This window comes from Geotrypetes seraphini, chromosome 3 (assembly GCF_902459505.1).
Source record: "Geotrypetes seraphini chromosome 3, aGeoSer1.1, whole genome shotgun sequence".
Classification (NCBI taxonomy): Eukaryota; Metazoa; Chordata; class Amphibia; order Gymnophiona; family Dermophiidae; genus Geotrypetes; species Geotrypetes seraphini.
Genome location: NC_047086.1, coordinates 321,544,210 through 321,557,266, shown reverse-complemented (window position 1 = coordinate 321,557,266; position 13,057 = coordinate 321,544,210). Strand labels below are relative to the sequence as shown.

The window sequence follows — 13,057 nt, the reverse complement described above, 5'->3', positions numbered from 1 at the left end:
ACAGACATTAACCATGACTGACTTGGGGGAGGGATAAAAGGTAGAACTACAATTTATCATGAAAAGAACATAGATGGGAAAAGACATTAGGGAAGGAATTAAGAGCTGCCTAAAATATGACTGTATTTGAATGTGGCAGGACTATGATTGTGATGAACAGAACTGATCTGTCAATTTGATCTTGCTATTTTTCAAAAGCGTCTATATAGAAAAAGCTTTTGAGGGAGCCTTTAAATCTCGCCAGTATAACTTCTTCTCTAAGACAGATTGGTAAATAATTCCATATTTGGGGAGCAGGATTGGGTCACCAGTGTTTCTGTTGAACTATCATATTGTTTCATATTTCTCGGCTTTCCCATTCCAGGTTTTTGCTACCAGTTGTTTTGCTATTTCTGTGCATATTTGGCAGACTGTACAGTTTTTGGCCTTTCTGTGGTTTGTGGTTCTGAGTTGCTGGTTTGGTTCTAATATTTTCTGTGATTTGCTGTGAATGGGAGCAATGACAGCTTGTAGGGGGAGTGAACTGAGAGGTTTAACTTGTTCATGAGATGCCTTGAGACCTGCCTGTTTGTATTGTGAACTTTGTTAGGATGTGTTTTGCTGCATTCTGTTCTCACATACTTTGTAGTTTGTCTTGGTCTTGCAATAAAGATTTCACTTAAGTTTACTCCCCTTCTGAAGAAAATGTGACTATTTTGGGGAAAACATGACTATTAAAGTTGGTGAGGTTAACACATGCATGGGCAGGACTCCCACTTCTAGGTCTCGGGGCCAGGAAGTGATGTCAGAAGGAAAGCCAGTGCGAGCAGCAGGCTGAAGAAGTTGCTCACGCTGGCAAAGATTTTAAGAGTTATGGGGTGTGAAGGGAGGTGCAGAAGGAGCGGTGGTGGAGAGGAGGAGGCGGGGGTGGCATGGAAGGAGCAGGTGGGGCAGAGAGGAGACATGTGGGGGCATCCTATCCTCGTTACACCACTGGCTATGATGAACCATAAAATGAAACTTTAAAAACAATTTTAAGTGGCATGGAACAAGGAACACCTCAAGTGCCTTTTGGAATCCCCACCCATTGTGCACAGTTATATGGTTTCTCAATGATTTTTTTCAGATATTTTTTTATGTTGTGCTTATTAACTATATGATTTAGTCAATATTTCTGAGACTAGTTTGTTGTTTCTTGTGTTCCTTTGAGTTTTTTTAACTCCTCAGACTCATTAATTATGCACACGTTAGACTTCTATTTTAGACATAAGTTAGGTTGTGACCACATGTGGCTGCTTGATTGTCATTTACAACGGACCCAGGCAAATGCGAGTATGCTTGGCAATCTGGTTTCTTTCTGATGTGCTTCAAAACGTTTTATGAGCTTAGAGTTTCATTTTATGGTTCATCATAGCCTTTTTATTGGTTTGTTAGGCACTATTCAAGCTTGCATTCAGTGGTTGTTTTTCTATCTGTCTCAAAAGATCTATTGTTCAAATATATGGTGTTTAACCACTGATAAATGACTAGGGCAAGTATGTTTGCATTAGTCAATTATGTCAATTACCAATCCATACATGATTTGTATTGAAAATTTGGGCCCCCTTTTATGAAGCCGTGTTAGGCATTTTTATCGCCGGTCGCAGCTGTATTAGCTCCGACGCACATACAGTAGGAATTCTATGAGCATGATCGACAATAAAAAAGCCTAATGTGACTTCATAAAAGGGGGGATTGGTTGTAGGGGTGTACAAGAAGGGGACCCCCCCCAAGAGGACTGGACTCTGATGTCCTCCCGGGTTACAGAGATACCCCTCCCCCATCCCCTCCCCACAACCCCCTAAAGCACCCTCCCCCAGCCCTGCCCCCTTAATTGTCCGCTGTTTTGCCTTTGTTGTTATGTGGTTCTTTGTTGTTAATAAAACAGATTTAAACATAAAAGGGGGGATTGGTTTGTGCACATCTTTTAAACCAGCACAGTTTTAATCAGGTGTATTGCAGCTTTGCTGTAATTAGTGTGTTATCCACCTGCTAGGTAAGCCTTTTGCTTTTTAATCTACATATTGTGACCAGCCAGGCATTCTCCCAGTGCAGGTTCCAGTCAGGAGTAGGAAAGAGGGTGAAACAGAAAGCCCGGGGAGGAATTGGGAAGGAACAGGTTGGGTCTGAGCTGGATAATCCTGTTGACCACCGGGGGAGCCCAAGAGGCCCTTGGAACACTGCCAGGGCTGACACAGCAGGGCGGGGTCCCAAGGTATATAAACCTGTCCCAGACACCAGGAAAGGGAGCCAGCTAGGGAGGAAGTTTAGGCCTTGCCTCCCTAGGAACCCTGCTGAGCCAAGCAGGGACAACAGGCCTCAGCCTATGGAGTTGGAGGAGCTTGAGTAGTCAGGAGAGTTGTTTCAAGCTGATGAACCCATGGATTGCCAAGACACCTGGACTGCTGGGGATGATAACTTGCCAGAGCCAATGCTGGTGAACTGGACTTTGAGCCACAAGCAGTGAGTGTTTGTTTTTGAACTGTTTGTGAGCTGTGTTTTTTCTTTGGAATTCTGATGTTTTGAGTGAAAGCTTAGAGAGAGTTTGGGGAGAGGTTTTGCTTCCATCCGGGAGGGAATTTGAATGCCTGTCTGAAGGCCTACAATTTTGGCAAAACCTGCTACTCTCTCCTGTTCCTGATAACCATAATTAATGATTGTCAGAGGCTTTCCTATTTTCTGCTAAAGACTAGAAACTAAGGAAACTCAAATATTGAACTGCAGTCTCAGGACTGAATAAAAGGACTGCTTATCTGCAGTTAGAGTAAGCTCTCTAAGGAGCTAAGGTCTCCAGATTGGGTGAGACTGAAGAAGCAGTGGAGCAGTAAAAGTTTAAACCTAATTTGGTATGCTTCAATTACTTTGCCCTTTTTGGCCTTTTTGGTTTTTAGGCCTCCTTGGCCCCCAGTCGTTCTCCGCTCGGCTTGCCTCCCTCTGGAACTCCGGTCCACCGGAACCGACTCAGGAACTCCGGTCCACTGGTAGTGTAGCTGGGTCGTCCTGGCGCTCAGCTCTGGAAGCTTGGTGTAACTTTCCCGGCCTCTGCCTGCAACTGAACTCCACAGTTCTCCTCCCACGGATATGCTGCAGTTCTGTTATCAGGTTTCCGGTTTCCGGCCGGAAACTCCTCCTCCAAGTAAGTTTCAGGAATTCCAGAGAAAGTATCTTATTTTTTAACAACAAACAATTAGTCCATAGTCCAATTGATTCAATTTCCAAGCAAAAAAAAAAAAATACAGAAAGTTAACTATGCCTTCTCTAGCATAAGTTCACAAGAGTGACCAAGCAAAAAGAAAAACGTGTTTTTTTTTTTTAATACAGTTCCTTCAACTGTCCTGCAGGAGGTGCAATCATCCCACTCCTGATACCAAATATGTGACCATCAGTCCAACCCAGGATAGGGGTTTGAAGAAATCCTGATGGCTACACTAAATCATATACTTGCGTGTGACCCGGCCTGGAGTCACCCTGCAGGACTGGATTTTTAGTAGTCAAAAAAAAACACAATAAAGTCTCAGCATTCAAGAAGTTTAAATAAATGGTTCATTTTACTCACTTTCTTCACAACAGGTAAGTAATGCCTTGAACTAGTCAGGAATATCATCCAGGACTCCTATACAGCATTCAAGAAATAAAAACACAAAAAAAACCCAAAAAGGCCAAAAAGGGCAAAGTAATTGAAGCATACCAAATTAGGTTTAAACTTTTACTGCTCCACTGCTTCTTCAGTCTCACCCAATCTGGAGACCTTAGCTCCTTAGAGAGCTTACTCTAACTGCAGATAAGCAGTCCTTTTATTCAGTCCTGAGACTGCAGTTCAATATTTGAGTTTCCTTAGTTTCTAGTCTTTAGCAGAAAATAGGAAAGCCTCTGACAATCATTAATTATGGTTATCAGGAACAGGAGAGAGTAGCAGGTTTTGCCAAAATTGTAGGCCTTCAGACAGGCATTCAAATTCCCTCCCGGATGGAAGCAAAACCTCTCCCCAAACTCTCTCTAAGCTTTCACTCAAAACATCAGCATTCCAAAGAAAAAACACAGCTCACAAACAGTTCAAAAACAAACACTCACTGCTTGTGGCTCAAAGTCCAGTTCACCAGCATTGGCTCTGGCAAGTTATCATCCCCAGCAGTCCAGGTGTCTTGGCAATCCATGGGTTCATCAGCTTGAAACAACTCTCCTGACTGCTCAAACTCCTCCAACTCCATAGGCTGAGGCCTGTTGTCCCTGCTTGGCTCAGCAGGGTTCCTAGGGAGGCAAGGCCTAAACTTCCTCCCTAGCTGGCTCCCTTTCCTGGTGTCTGGGACAGGTTTATATACCTTGGGACCCCGCCCTGCTGTGTCAGCTCTGGCAGTGTTCCAAGGGCCTCTTGGGCTCCCCCGGTGGTCAACAGGATTATCCAGCTCAGACCCAACCTGTTCCTTCCCAATTCCTCCCCGGGCTTTCTGTTTCACCCTCTTTCCCTCTGTCCTGACTGGAACCTGCACTGGGAGAATGCCTGGCTGGTCACAATATGTATATCTTTATAGTTATTTATTTGTAATTCAGCTATTTATTTACAAAGTTTTAAATTTATTCATTGATATATTAAGATTGGATTTTTCATTATGCATAACCAGTTTTATGAGGGAATGTTTCATTTGTGAATGGTTTTTTTTTTTCCATATGTTTATTATTGTTATTTGCATTTATGGTTTCAGTCAATTGCCCCCGACAGCCTCTTTGGCAAAATGTGGCCACATCAAACATTTTTAAATTCTGGCAGTATGTGTAATAAGGGCAGTTTTTAAAATTCTGTTTGGTCTACTTCTCCTATTATTTCTCACAGTGGATCTAGTAGACGGGCTACCTTCTTGCTTTCTCGCTAAGTACAATATAATACAATACAATGGACATTTATATCCATCACTTTCCCAGTAAGAGTTCTATACAGTTAACAGGTAAAGAAGGTGGTATACCTAGGAATTTATATAGTATTACAAAGAAATTTTCTAATTCATGTATTATTGATAAATTTCCTGAAGAGATAAATTCTTAACAATCTTTTGAACTGACAAAAATTTGATATTTTTCTAAGAAAGAATTCAGTCAAAGAACAGTTATCAGATGGCCGGAAAAACCCGGACATGTCCTCTTTTAAGAGGACTGTCTGGGTGTCCAGATGGATTTCCAAAACCAAATAGTTTGTCCCGGTTTTGGAAGGCCCCAAGCTCGAGGCCACGTCTGGAAGACCTTCCAGCATCCGCTTAAAGTGTTTGAGGCTTTTGCAGATGAGGACAGAGCTTGCGTGGGGCAGGGACAGGGACAAAACTCGCAGGGATGGGATGGGATGGGATGGAGACAGATCCCAAGGGGACAGGGACAAATTTGACCATGTCATTCTCTAGCTGGCATAAATGTGGGCTTATTGCAAATTTATTCAGAATGATATATCCCAAGTTTTATTACAATTGGCCAAGTTATGATAGCGTTATGCACAAAACAAGTTTGAATAGTTTGGGTTTAAAAAAAAAACAAAAAACACACAGTCTAGTTTGCATGCAGAGATTTCAACCATCCCCAGACACTAAACCCTAATGGCTTTTCCAAAGTTCCTGCCTACCTAAGCCTAGACCTCTAGCTTTATGTACTGTATATGGAAAGTTACCCCCACCCACCCTTAACCCACCCCTCGCTTCCATATCAACTTCCTTTCTCCAGAAGACAGAATTCCTACCTTCTCCAGCAGAGCTTTGAATGTTTTAGTGCTAGTAGGAAATGCAAGGGGGTGTACAGCTGGCCACCCACCGGGGAATAGGCTGCTGCCGGGGAAAGGCTACCATTGCCGCTATCGGGAACAAGCCAGCGCCGAGTTCTCCCTCCCTGCTTTTCTTCCCCGCGGGGCCGACTAACTCTCACCACCCTACGTCAATTCTGATGTCGGAGAGGACGTTCTGGGCCAGCCAATCGGTGCCTGGCTGGCCCGGAACGTCCTCTCCGACGTTAGATTTGACGTCGGCCAGCGAGAGTTGGTCGGCTCCGCGGGAAAGAAAAGCAGGGAGGGAGAACTCGTCGCCGGCCTGTTCCCGATGGTGGCAGTGACAGCCTTTCCCTGGCGGCGGTGGCAGCAGCATGTTTCCCAATGGCGGTGGCATGGGGGAGGTCAGGGAGAAAGAAAGAAAGAAAGGGGGGGACAGGGAGCCAGAAAGAAAGAAAGGGGGCAGGGTGAAACAAAGAAAGAAAGAAAAAAAATGGGGCACGGAGAGAGAGAAAGACAGACATAGAGAAAGAAAGGGGGCATGGTGAAAGAAAGAAATGGGGCACGGAGAGAGAGAGAGACAGACATAGAGAAAGAAAGGGGGCATGGAGAGAGAAAGAAAGAAGGGGCAGGGTGAAAGAAAGAAAGAAATGGGGCACAGAGAGAGAGAGAGAGAAAGACAGACATAGAGAAAGAAAGGGGACATGGAGAGAGAAAGAAAGAAGGGGGCAGGGTGAAACAAAGAAAGAAATGGGGCACGAAGAGAGAGAGAGAAAGACAGACATACAGAAAGAAAGGGTGCATGGAGAGAGAAAGAAAGAAGGAGCAGGGTGAAATAAAGAAAACGTTTGGGGAGGGAATGAGGTCTGGAGGAGAGGAAGCATACAGGAGGCTGAAAGAAGGGAAGAAATATTGAATGCACAGTCAGAAGAATAAAGTGCAACCAGAGACTGATGAAATTACCAAACAAGGGTAGGAAAAATTATTTTATTTTCAATTTAGTGCTCAAAATGTGTCTGTTTTGAGAATTTATGTATGCTGTCTATATTTTGCACTATAGCCCCCTTTTACTAAACCGCAATTGCAGTTTTAGCGCAGGGAGCCTATGAGCGTCGAGAGCAGTGTGGGGCATTCAGCGCAGCTCCCTGCGCTAAAAAACGCTATCGCAGTTTAGTAAAAAGGGAGGGGGTATATTTGTCTATTTTTGTATAGTTGTTACTGAGGTGATATTGCATAAAGTCATCTGCCTTGACCTCTTTGAAAACCCTCGGAATATAAATGATAATTAACATTTTCTCTGCATTCAGTGTGCTTTGTGTTTTTAAAATTTTATTGTTGGTAGGTCATTTTGACTTGGCCATGAAAGTAAGGGGGAGGGAGGGAGGGGAGCTGCTGAAAGACATCTAGTAATCCTTGCAGGCTTGACTGTGCAGGGAATTATTTTGTAAAATCATGTTTTGTTATGTGACTGGCATTATTTAGACTTTAATTTCTATGAATGAATAGAATGAAAATGCTATAAAATTACTTGCTTGTTTTTATGTGCGTGCGCTGAAGGAAAGTGGAGAGAGAGTGGGCTGAGGACGCTGAAGGGAAATGGAGAAGAGAGAGTGGGGAGAAGACACTGATTTATAAATTGACAATTGTACAGAATATTGTTTCTTTTTATACTTTAATATAATAAGTTCAATATAAAAAAATTTAAGGCTTGTGTGGATAGAATCCCCTCCACCTCAAGTCTGTCCTGTCTCAAACTTATGTTATTGAGTTTTAATTTTGTATCTCGATATTTTATGTTTTATTTTGTACATCGCTTTGTAATCAGATTTAGCGATAAATCAAACGTTAATAAACCTTGAACCTTGTTTGTGGGGATGGGGACTGAGCTTATGGGGATTAGTCCAATAAAATGGTATTTTCTTATTTCTCATTATTTGTTTTATTTTTATTTGTTAATTTGTAAAGTGGTGATTGTTATGTATCAGTTTTTTCAAATTTACATCTACTGTCTTTATATTTTGCACAAAATTAGAGGACATGTATTACTGTTTTTGTGGTGTTATGGTGTTGCATTGTATGCAGTGTCTGGTTTTTTGCGGTTCAGTTTAACTTTTGTCTACATATTTCTATTTTTAGTTTGTGATTATTCCATATTGGGCGAGGGTGTATCTGTCTGTATGTATGAAAGGGACATGGCTTTCTGATAGCATCGACTGTACAGGATCAATTGACTGTGTAGGATCTGGCTTGTTTAGTTTTACAATGTATGTGTTGGTGTTCTAGTGCTCACTTCAGTGTTTAAGATGCTACCTTTTCCTAGGTACATTCTTGTGCGATATGTGGATTGTTACTAAAAATCATATTTTTCATATAGATGGGGGGGTGCCAAAAAATGATGGGCCCTGGGTGTCACATATGCTAGGTACGTCACTGTTCCTAATACATATTTCTAAACATTTTAGAATATCATCATGAAACTAAAATGAAGGGTTTCATCTTTAGCTGATAGTTTTCTTTGCTTTAACTTCCTCCTATTCGGACTTATAAACAAACCCATCAGAAACAAACAAACATTTTCATGCTACGACAATGTTCGGCTTCTTTCCTGAATACTATGACCATTTTCCGTTTAGTGACTGGACAGTGGCCAAAGGGAGACTCATTCAAGCCAAGTTTAAATACGTCTGTCCTCCTAATACTGCTAGCTGCATTGCCTAACAGCTCACAAATGACAACCCTTCGTAAGCAGATTAAAGATGGCAACATTTTTATCTAGAACCAAATTCTGGATTTAGCTTACTGTGGGATAGATGTCTACAGGGAAAAAAAAGTGTGAAGGTTTATTGGTGCAACTAGAAGCCCATCTCTGATAGGTTTAACAACATATCAAAACGTTTAGACAGAAGGATCACGGTGTGGCATGATGTCAGGCTGATGGTCAGTCTGTGTTGCAATGAGTAGTTTCTATAAAAAGAAAGAACTCACATCAGTAGGAAACTGAGTGACTGCAGTTTCTGAAGTTTTCCTCTGCTCCATTGGTAATAGATCCATTAGACACAGAAGCAGTGGCATAAATTTGGCCCCAAAAGCCACATTTTTCTTCTTTCTTCTTTTTCTTTCCTTCCTTTATGAGATCATTTTACTTTTTTAAACCTGCTCCTAGCTGTGTTAACCTTATATGTTTTTCTATCCTATAAGTACAGTACTCCCCTGAAATTTGCAGGGGTTCCGTTTCAGGAACCCCCGTGAATTTCAAAAAACCGCAAATGCAGTTTTTCCACCTGTCAAAAGGCAAGGGAGGCAGGAGAGGGCAGCTGGAGCGCCGGTGGGTGAAGAAAATCACTCGCGGTCTGCTCCGACCGCCTCTTCCTGCAGTAAAGTCGGGCCACACCAATTAGAAGCTGCTTTGACACGCAGCTCCTGATTGGTGTAGCCCAACTTTACTACAGGAAGAGGCGGTCGGAGCAGACCGCGAATGAGCGAGTCTGCGATTCGTGAACCGCGAATGATCGGGAGAACACTGTATTGTAGTTCTGCCTGGCCTTCCCTTCGTGTTCCTGTTTGTTTTCCCACATTTGAGATTTATGTCCTATGTACTTACTGTCCTAACCTTTATTTTAAACTTGTACTTCACCTAGAAATTTATTGATAGGTGATTATATCAAATTTTAATAAAACTTGAAACTTATCCCCTCTTCATTAAGCTGCGCTTTGTAGCGTGGTGAGCCGCACTGAATGGCCCGCGCTGCTCCCGACACTCATAGAGTTCCTATGAGCGTCGGGAGCAGTGCGGGCCATTCAGCACGGCTCTCTGCGCTAAAAACTGCTAGCGCAATTTAATAGAAGAGGGCCTTAATGCGTTCTTCCCCTTCCCCCCACCCTTTATTTTAATTGTAGCCTACCCATTCTTTTCCTATCTCTTGTTTCCAATTTCATTCCGATTGTTGGGTGTAATTATGTGTTTTGATTATTTTGTTCCCTTCCCCTTGTTATTTTACTTTTGTTTTTAATTCCTTTTCTTTAAGCACTATTTTTATTGTAAACTGCTTAGATTAACCTTGGACACAACCCTGAGTTGTGTGCGTAGCTCAACTGGTTAACAGGCAATAATTGGATGCAAACAATCAATTACTGGTGTTAACTGGCATCAATTTGAGATTTACGAACATAACTCGCTGCATGCTATGCTATAACCCAGGTCCCACAAATCCCATATTGCACAAGCCAAATGAGGGCATGGACATAGGCGCTATGAAAAGTTCCAGATTTCAGCTGGTGTAAGTCTTTGCAACCAAAAGGGGAAGAGTGTGGTGCAGTGGTTAAAACTACAGTCTCAGCACCCTGAGGTTGTGGTTCAAACTCAAGCTGCAATGTCAGGCTGAACACTGCCACCTAACAGTGCTGATTTGGTGGATAAGGAAGCAAATGAAACACTAACCCCTAAAGAAGCCCCGTGTGAAACGGCAGATTCTCTGTTGGGTATACATAAGCTAAGTGTTTCCTTTTTACAAAGCTTCATTTATCATCTAAACTTTGAATTCTGAATTAAAATAAAATAAAAATATTTTGTAAGGTTTTTGGGACCAGTGATAATATCCATGACCCCAGAAAGACTCGGGGTGCGACCCGCAGTATGGGTGTTTGAGGTCCTTTTCCTTACATTTTTTGACACCATAGTCCAGTTTTGACTTACATTGGTCTGTCCGTGTATATCTCATAACCTGATACAATATATCATTAATTTCACTGACACCTATCAGGCCATTTTCATGTTACCAAAAAAAATTATCATACAGGAGAAACCCATAACACAGGCACCAGAACTTAGATGTGATCAGATGTGAATGCGCTGTATAAAAGCCATCACAAGTATATTACATATTACATAATAAAGCATACACAGGCCGTCCCTTTCTTAGTTCTCTGTATCTAAGTTTCTAAAGGCCTCTGTTCCTAAAGGCAAATCTTAATTCTCTGTCTGTTTCTACACTGCTTAATAACCTTTGTTCATATTAGCCTCAAGGTTTCTTCAAATGTCCAGGCAGTGTTTCATAAAAAAGCAGCTCTACTTTCTTATCAGCGCAAAGAGCGCTGAAATTATAATCATGACATTTCTTTCTTCAAGGATTTGATTTCATGGCAAAACTCTGCTACATGACTAACATTTTTTAGTGTACTCAAAATTCTGCTCTCACAAATCTTTCATAGTATATATTCTCTGAAGGGGGGGGCCTCTATCCTTACCTAGTGGCCCTCATGGTCCAGTTTCTCCCCTGATAAATTTAGATACCTGGTGGGTCAAAGCGGCATACAGTAGATATCCTGCCTGCGTGTGGACGATCCCTTTTGGCTGTCCTGTGCTGCCAGATGTATAGAGCATGAAAAGCATGTCCTCACTATCCATGCTCTCGGGTTCACAAGCAGGATCTGCCTTTTCCAGCTCCTAGGGAGATGCAGGGGAGCAGAGATGGATGGATAGGTTGGGGGGAAGGAAGAAATGTGAAAGGGAGAAAAAAATGCTCTTTAGAGTTAAGTCAGGAAGCCTTAATTGCATGCATTTTCCCCGTGCCCCTCCCCCATGGCCACATCACCTTTTGAGCTGCACACTCGGATAAGATTTGCACACAGATCTTTGTAGAACAACGCTTAACATGAAGTGCGCTAATCCCAAACGTTGCCAATGACTGACTTTTAGCACCCAATGATTGGCGCTGTCTGGCTTATTAACCAACTTAGTTGCACACACATCTCAGGGCAGCGTGCAATTTTGTGCTTCATTTGAATGTGCAGGACCTGTACATGTGTGATATTATCTGAACCAAGTGGAAGTATTCCAGGGAGCAAGGCTGGGTAAAATGTTTTTGCAAACAGGCACATAGGCACATTAATTAACCCAGAGAATTTGTGAGTCCCAAAGATCAGATAACACTGAAAGTACTTACATTACCTGGGATAATTTTTAAAATGGAGTTTTTAAACATTTACCAGTCCCTGCACAGGGAAGAGAATGAGTGTATTATTTCTACACAAACTCAGTTACGAATCTGCTCCCTTAAAGAGTAGACTGAAAGCAATCCTTTGAAATGGAAAGGCTGAAAGATAACTCTTACAAAGTGTGATGATCTCTCAGTGCTTATAAAGCCCAAATGCTGGAATCCTTCTTGAAGAAATCAACCAGGCTGATATGCAAAGCGATTTCACTGGCCATAAAGCCACTTTAATCACTTGTTTGGGGCAAACTTAACTAGTTAGTATCGCTGAAAATGTCCGGTTAGTGCCTATCTTAAAGCCAGCTATTTTGGAGGCATTCTGGGAGCAGAGTCAACACTTGGCTGATTAAGTGCCGATAATTCAGCACTTAACCAGCCGCAAACCACCCCCCCCAAGCCCAGCCCTGAACCAGCAGAAGCAAGTGGCAGTCCTGAGCCGCGAACTCCCTCCCTCCCTTCCTTCCTTACCTGAAGCGGCAGCCAGTCAACAGGAGGCAGAGCTCAAAACAGGCTGCTCGTGGCCAGCCTTGGCAGGGCCTTTCCTCTGATGCCTAGGGCGCCTAAGCGGACTTAGGCATTGCAGGGTGTCAGAGGTAGGCGCCAGTATATTAGACTAGGTTTTACCTGGCCTAATTTACCAGCCTCTAACTACACCCCATGACACACAAGTTTACCAAACCTATCTTCCGCCCCTAACCAAGCCTACTTTTCAGGTAGACGTCATTAGGCATCAGAGGGCACCTCAACCTAGGCACTAAGGGCTCCTTTTACAAAGCCGCGCTAGCGGGTTTAACGCGCGTGACTTTTCATCACGTGCTAACCCCCCGCGCTGGCCGAAAAACTACCGCTTGCTCAAGAGGAGGCGGCAGCGGCTAGCGCGGCCAGCGGTTTAGCACGCGCTATTACGCGCGTTAAACCGCTAGCGCGGCTTTGTAAAAGGAGCCCTAAGTCAATATCCACAGGAACTTCAGCTATCAATAAAACTAGTTGTTTTTTTAATATAATTTTTTTTAATGGCGTGGTCAATTAACACACCATTCAACCCATTACATTCAATTAAAGTCGCGTGCAAATTTTTGTTAGACTTGCTAGGCGTCCACAGTTAGGGCACTGTTTATAGAATCAAGTCCTTTGTATTCAGTCGGCAGAGCATTAAGGGCCCCTTTTACAAAGCCGCGGTAGCGATTCTCTCATGGCGAACACACCAGAGCCCATTGGAATTCAATGGACTTCAGCAGTGGCGTAGCAAGGGTAGGAGGCAGGCAGGGCGGTGGCACCCTCCTTTCCCTCCCCCACTGCACTTTCCGCACCA

At 43.0% G+C, this 13,057-nt stretch overlaps 1 protein-coding gene across 2 annotated transcripts in view; it reads right to left on the bottom strand.

The window, feature by feature from the left end:
- Positions 1-13,057, bottom strand: part of ACSS1 (acyl-CoA synthetase short chain family member 1) — a 134,815-nt gene that overhangs the window by 75,273 nt on the left and 46,485 nt on the right. For both annotated transcript variants that reach the window (XM_033936529.1, XM_033936528.1), the window contains exon 5: positions 11,046-11,198. In XM_033936529.1, coding sequence (XP_033792420.1) covers positions 11,046-11,198 — 153 coding nt within the window. The remainder of the gene's footprint in view (positions 1-11,045; positions 11,199-13,057) is intronic.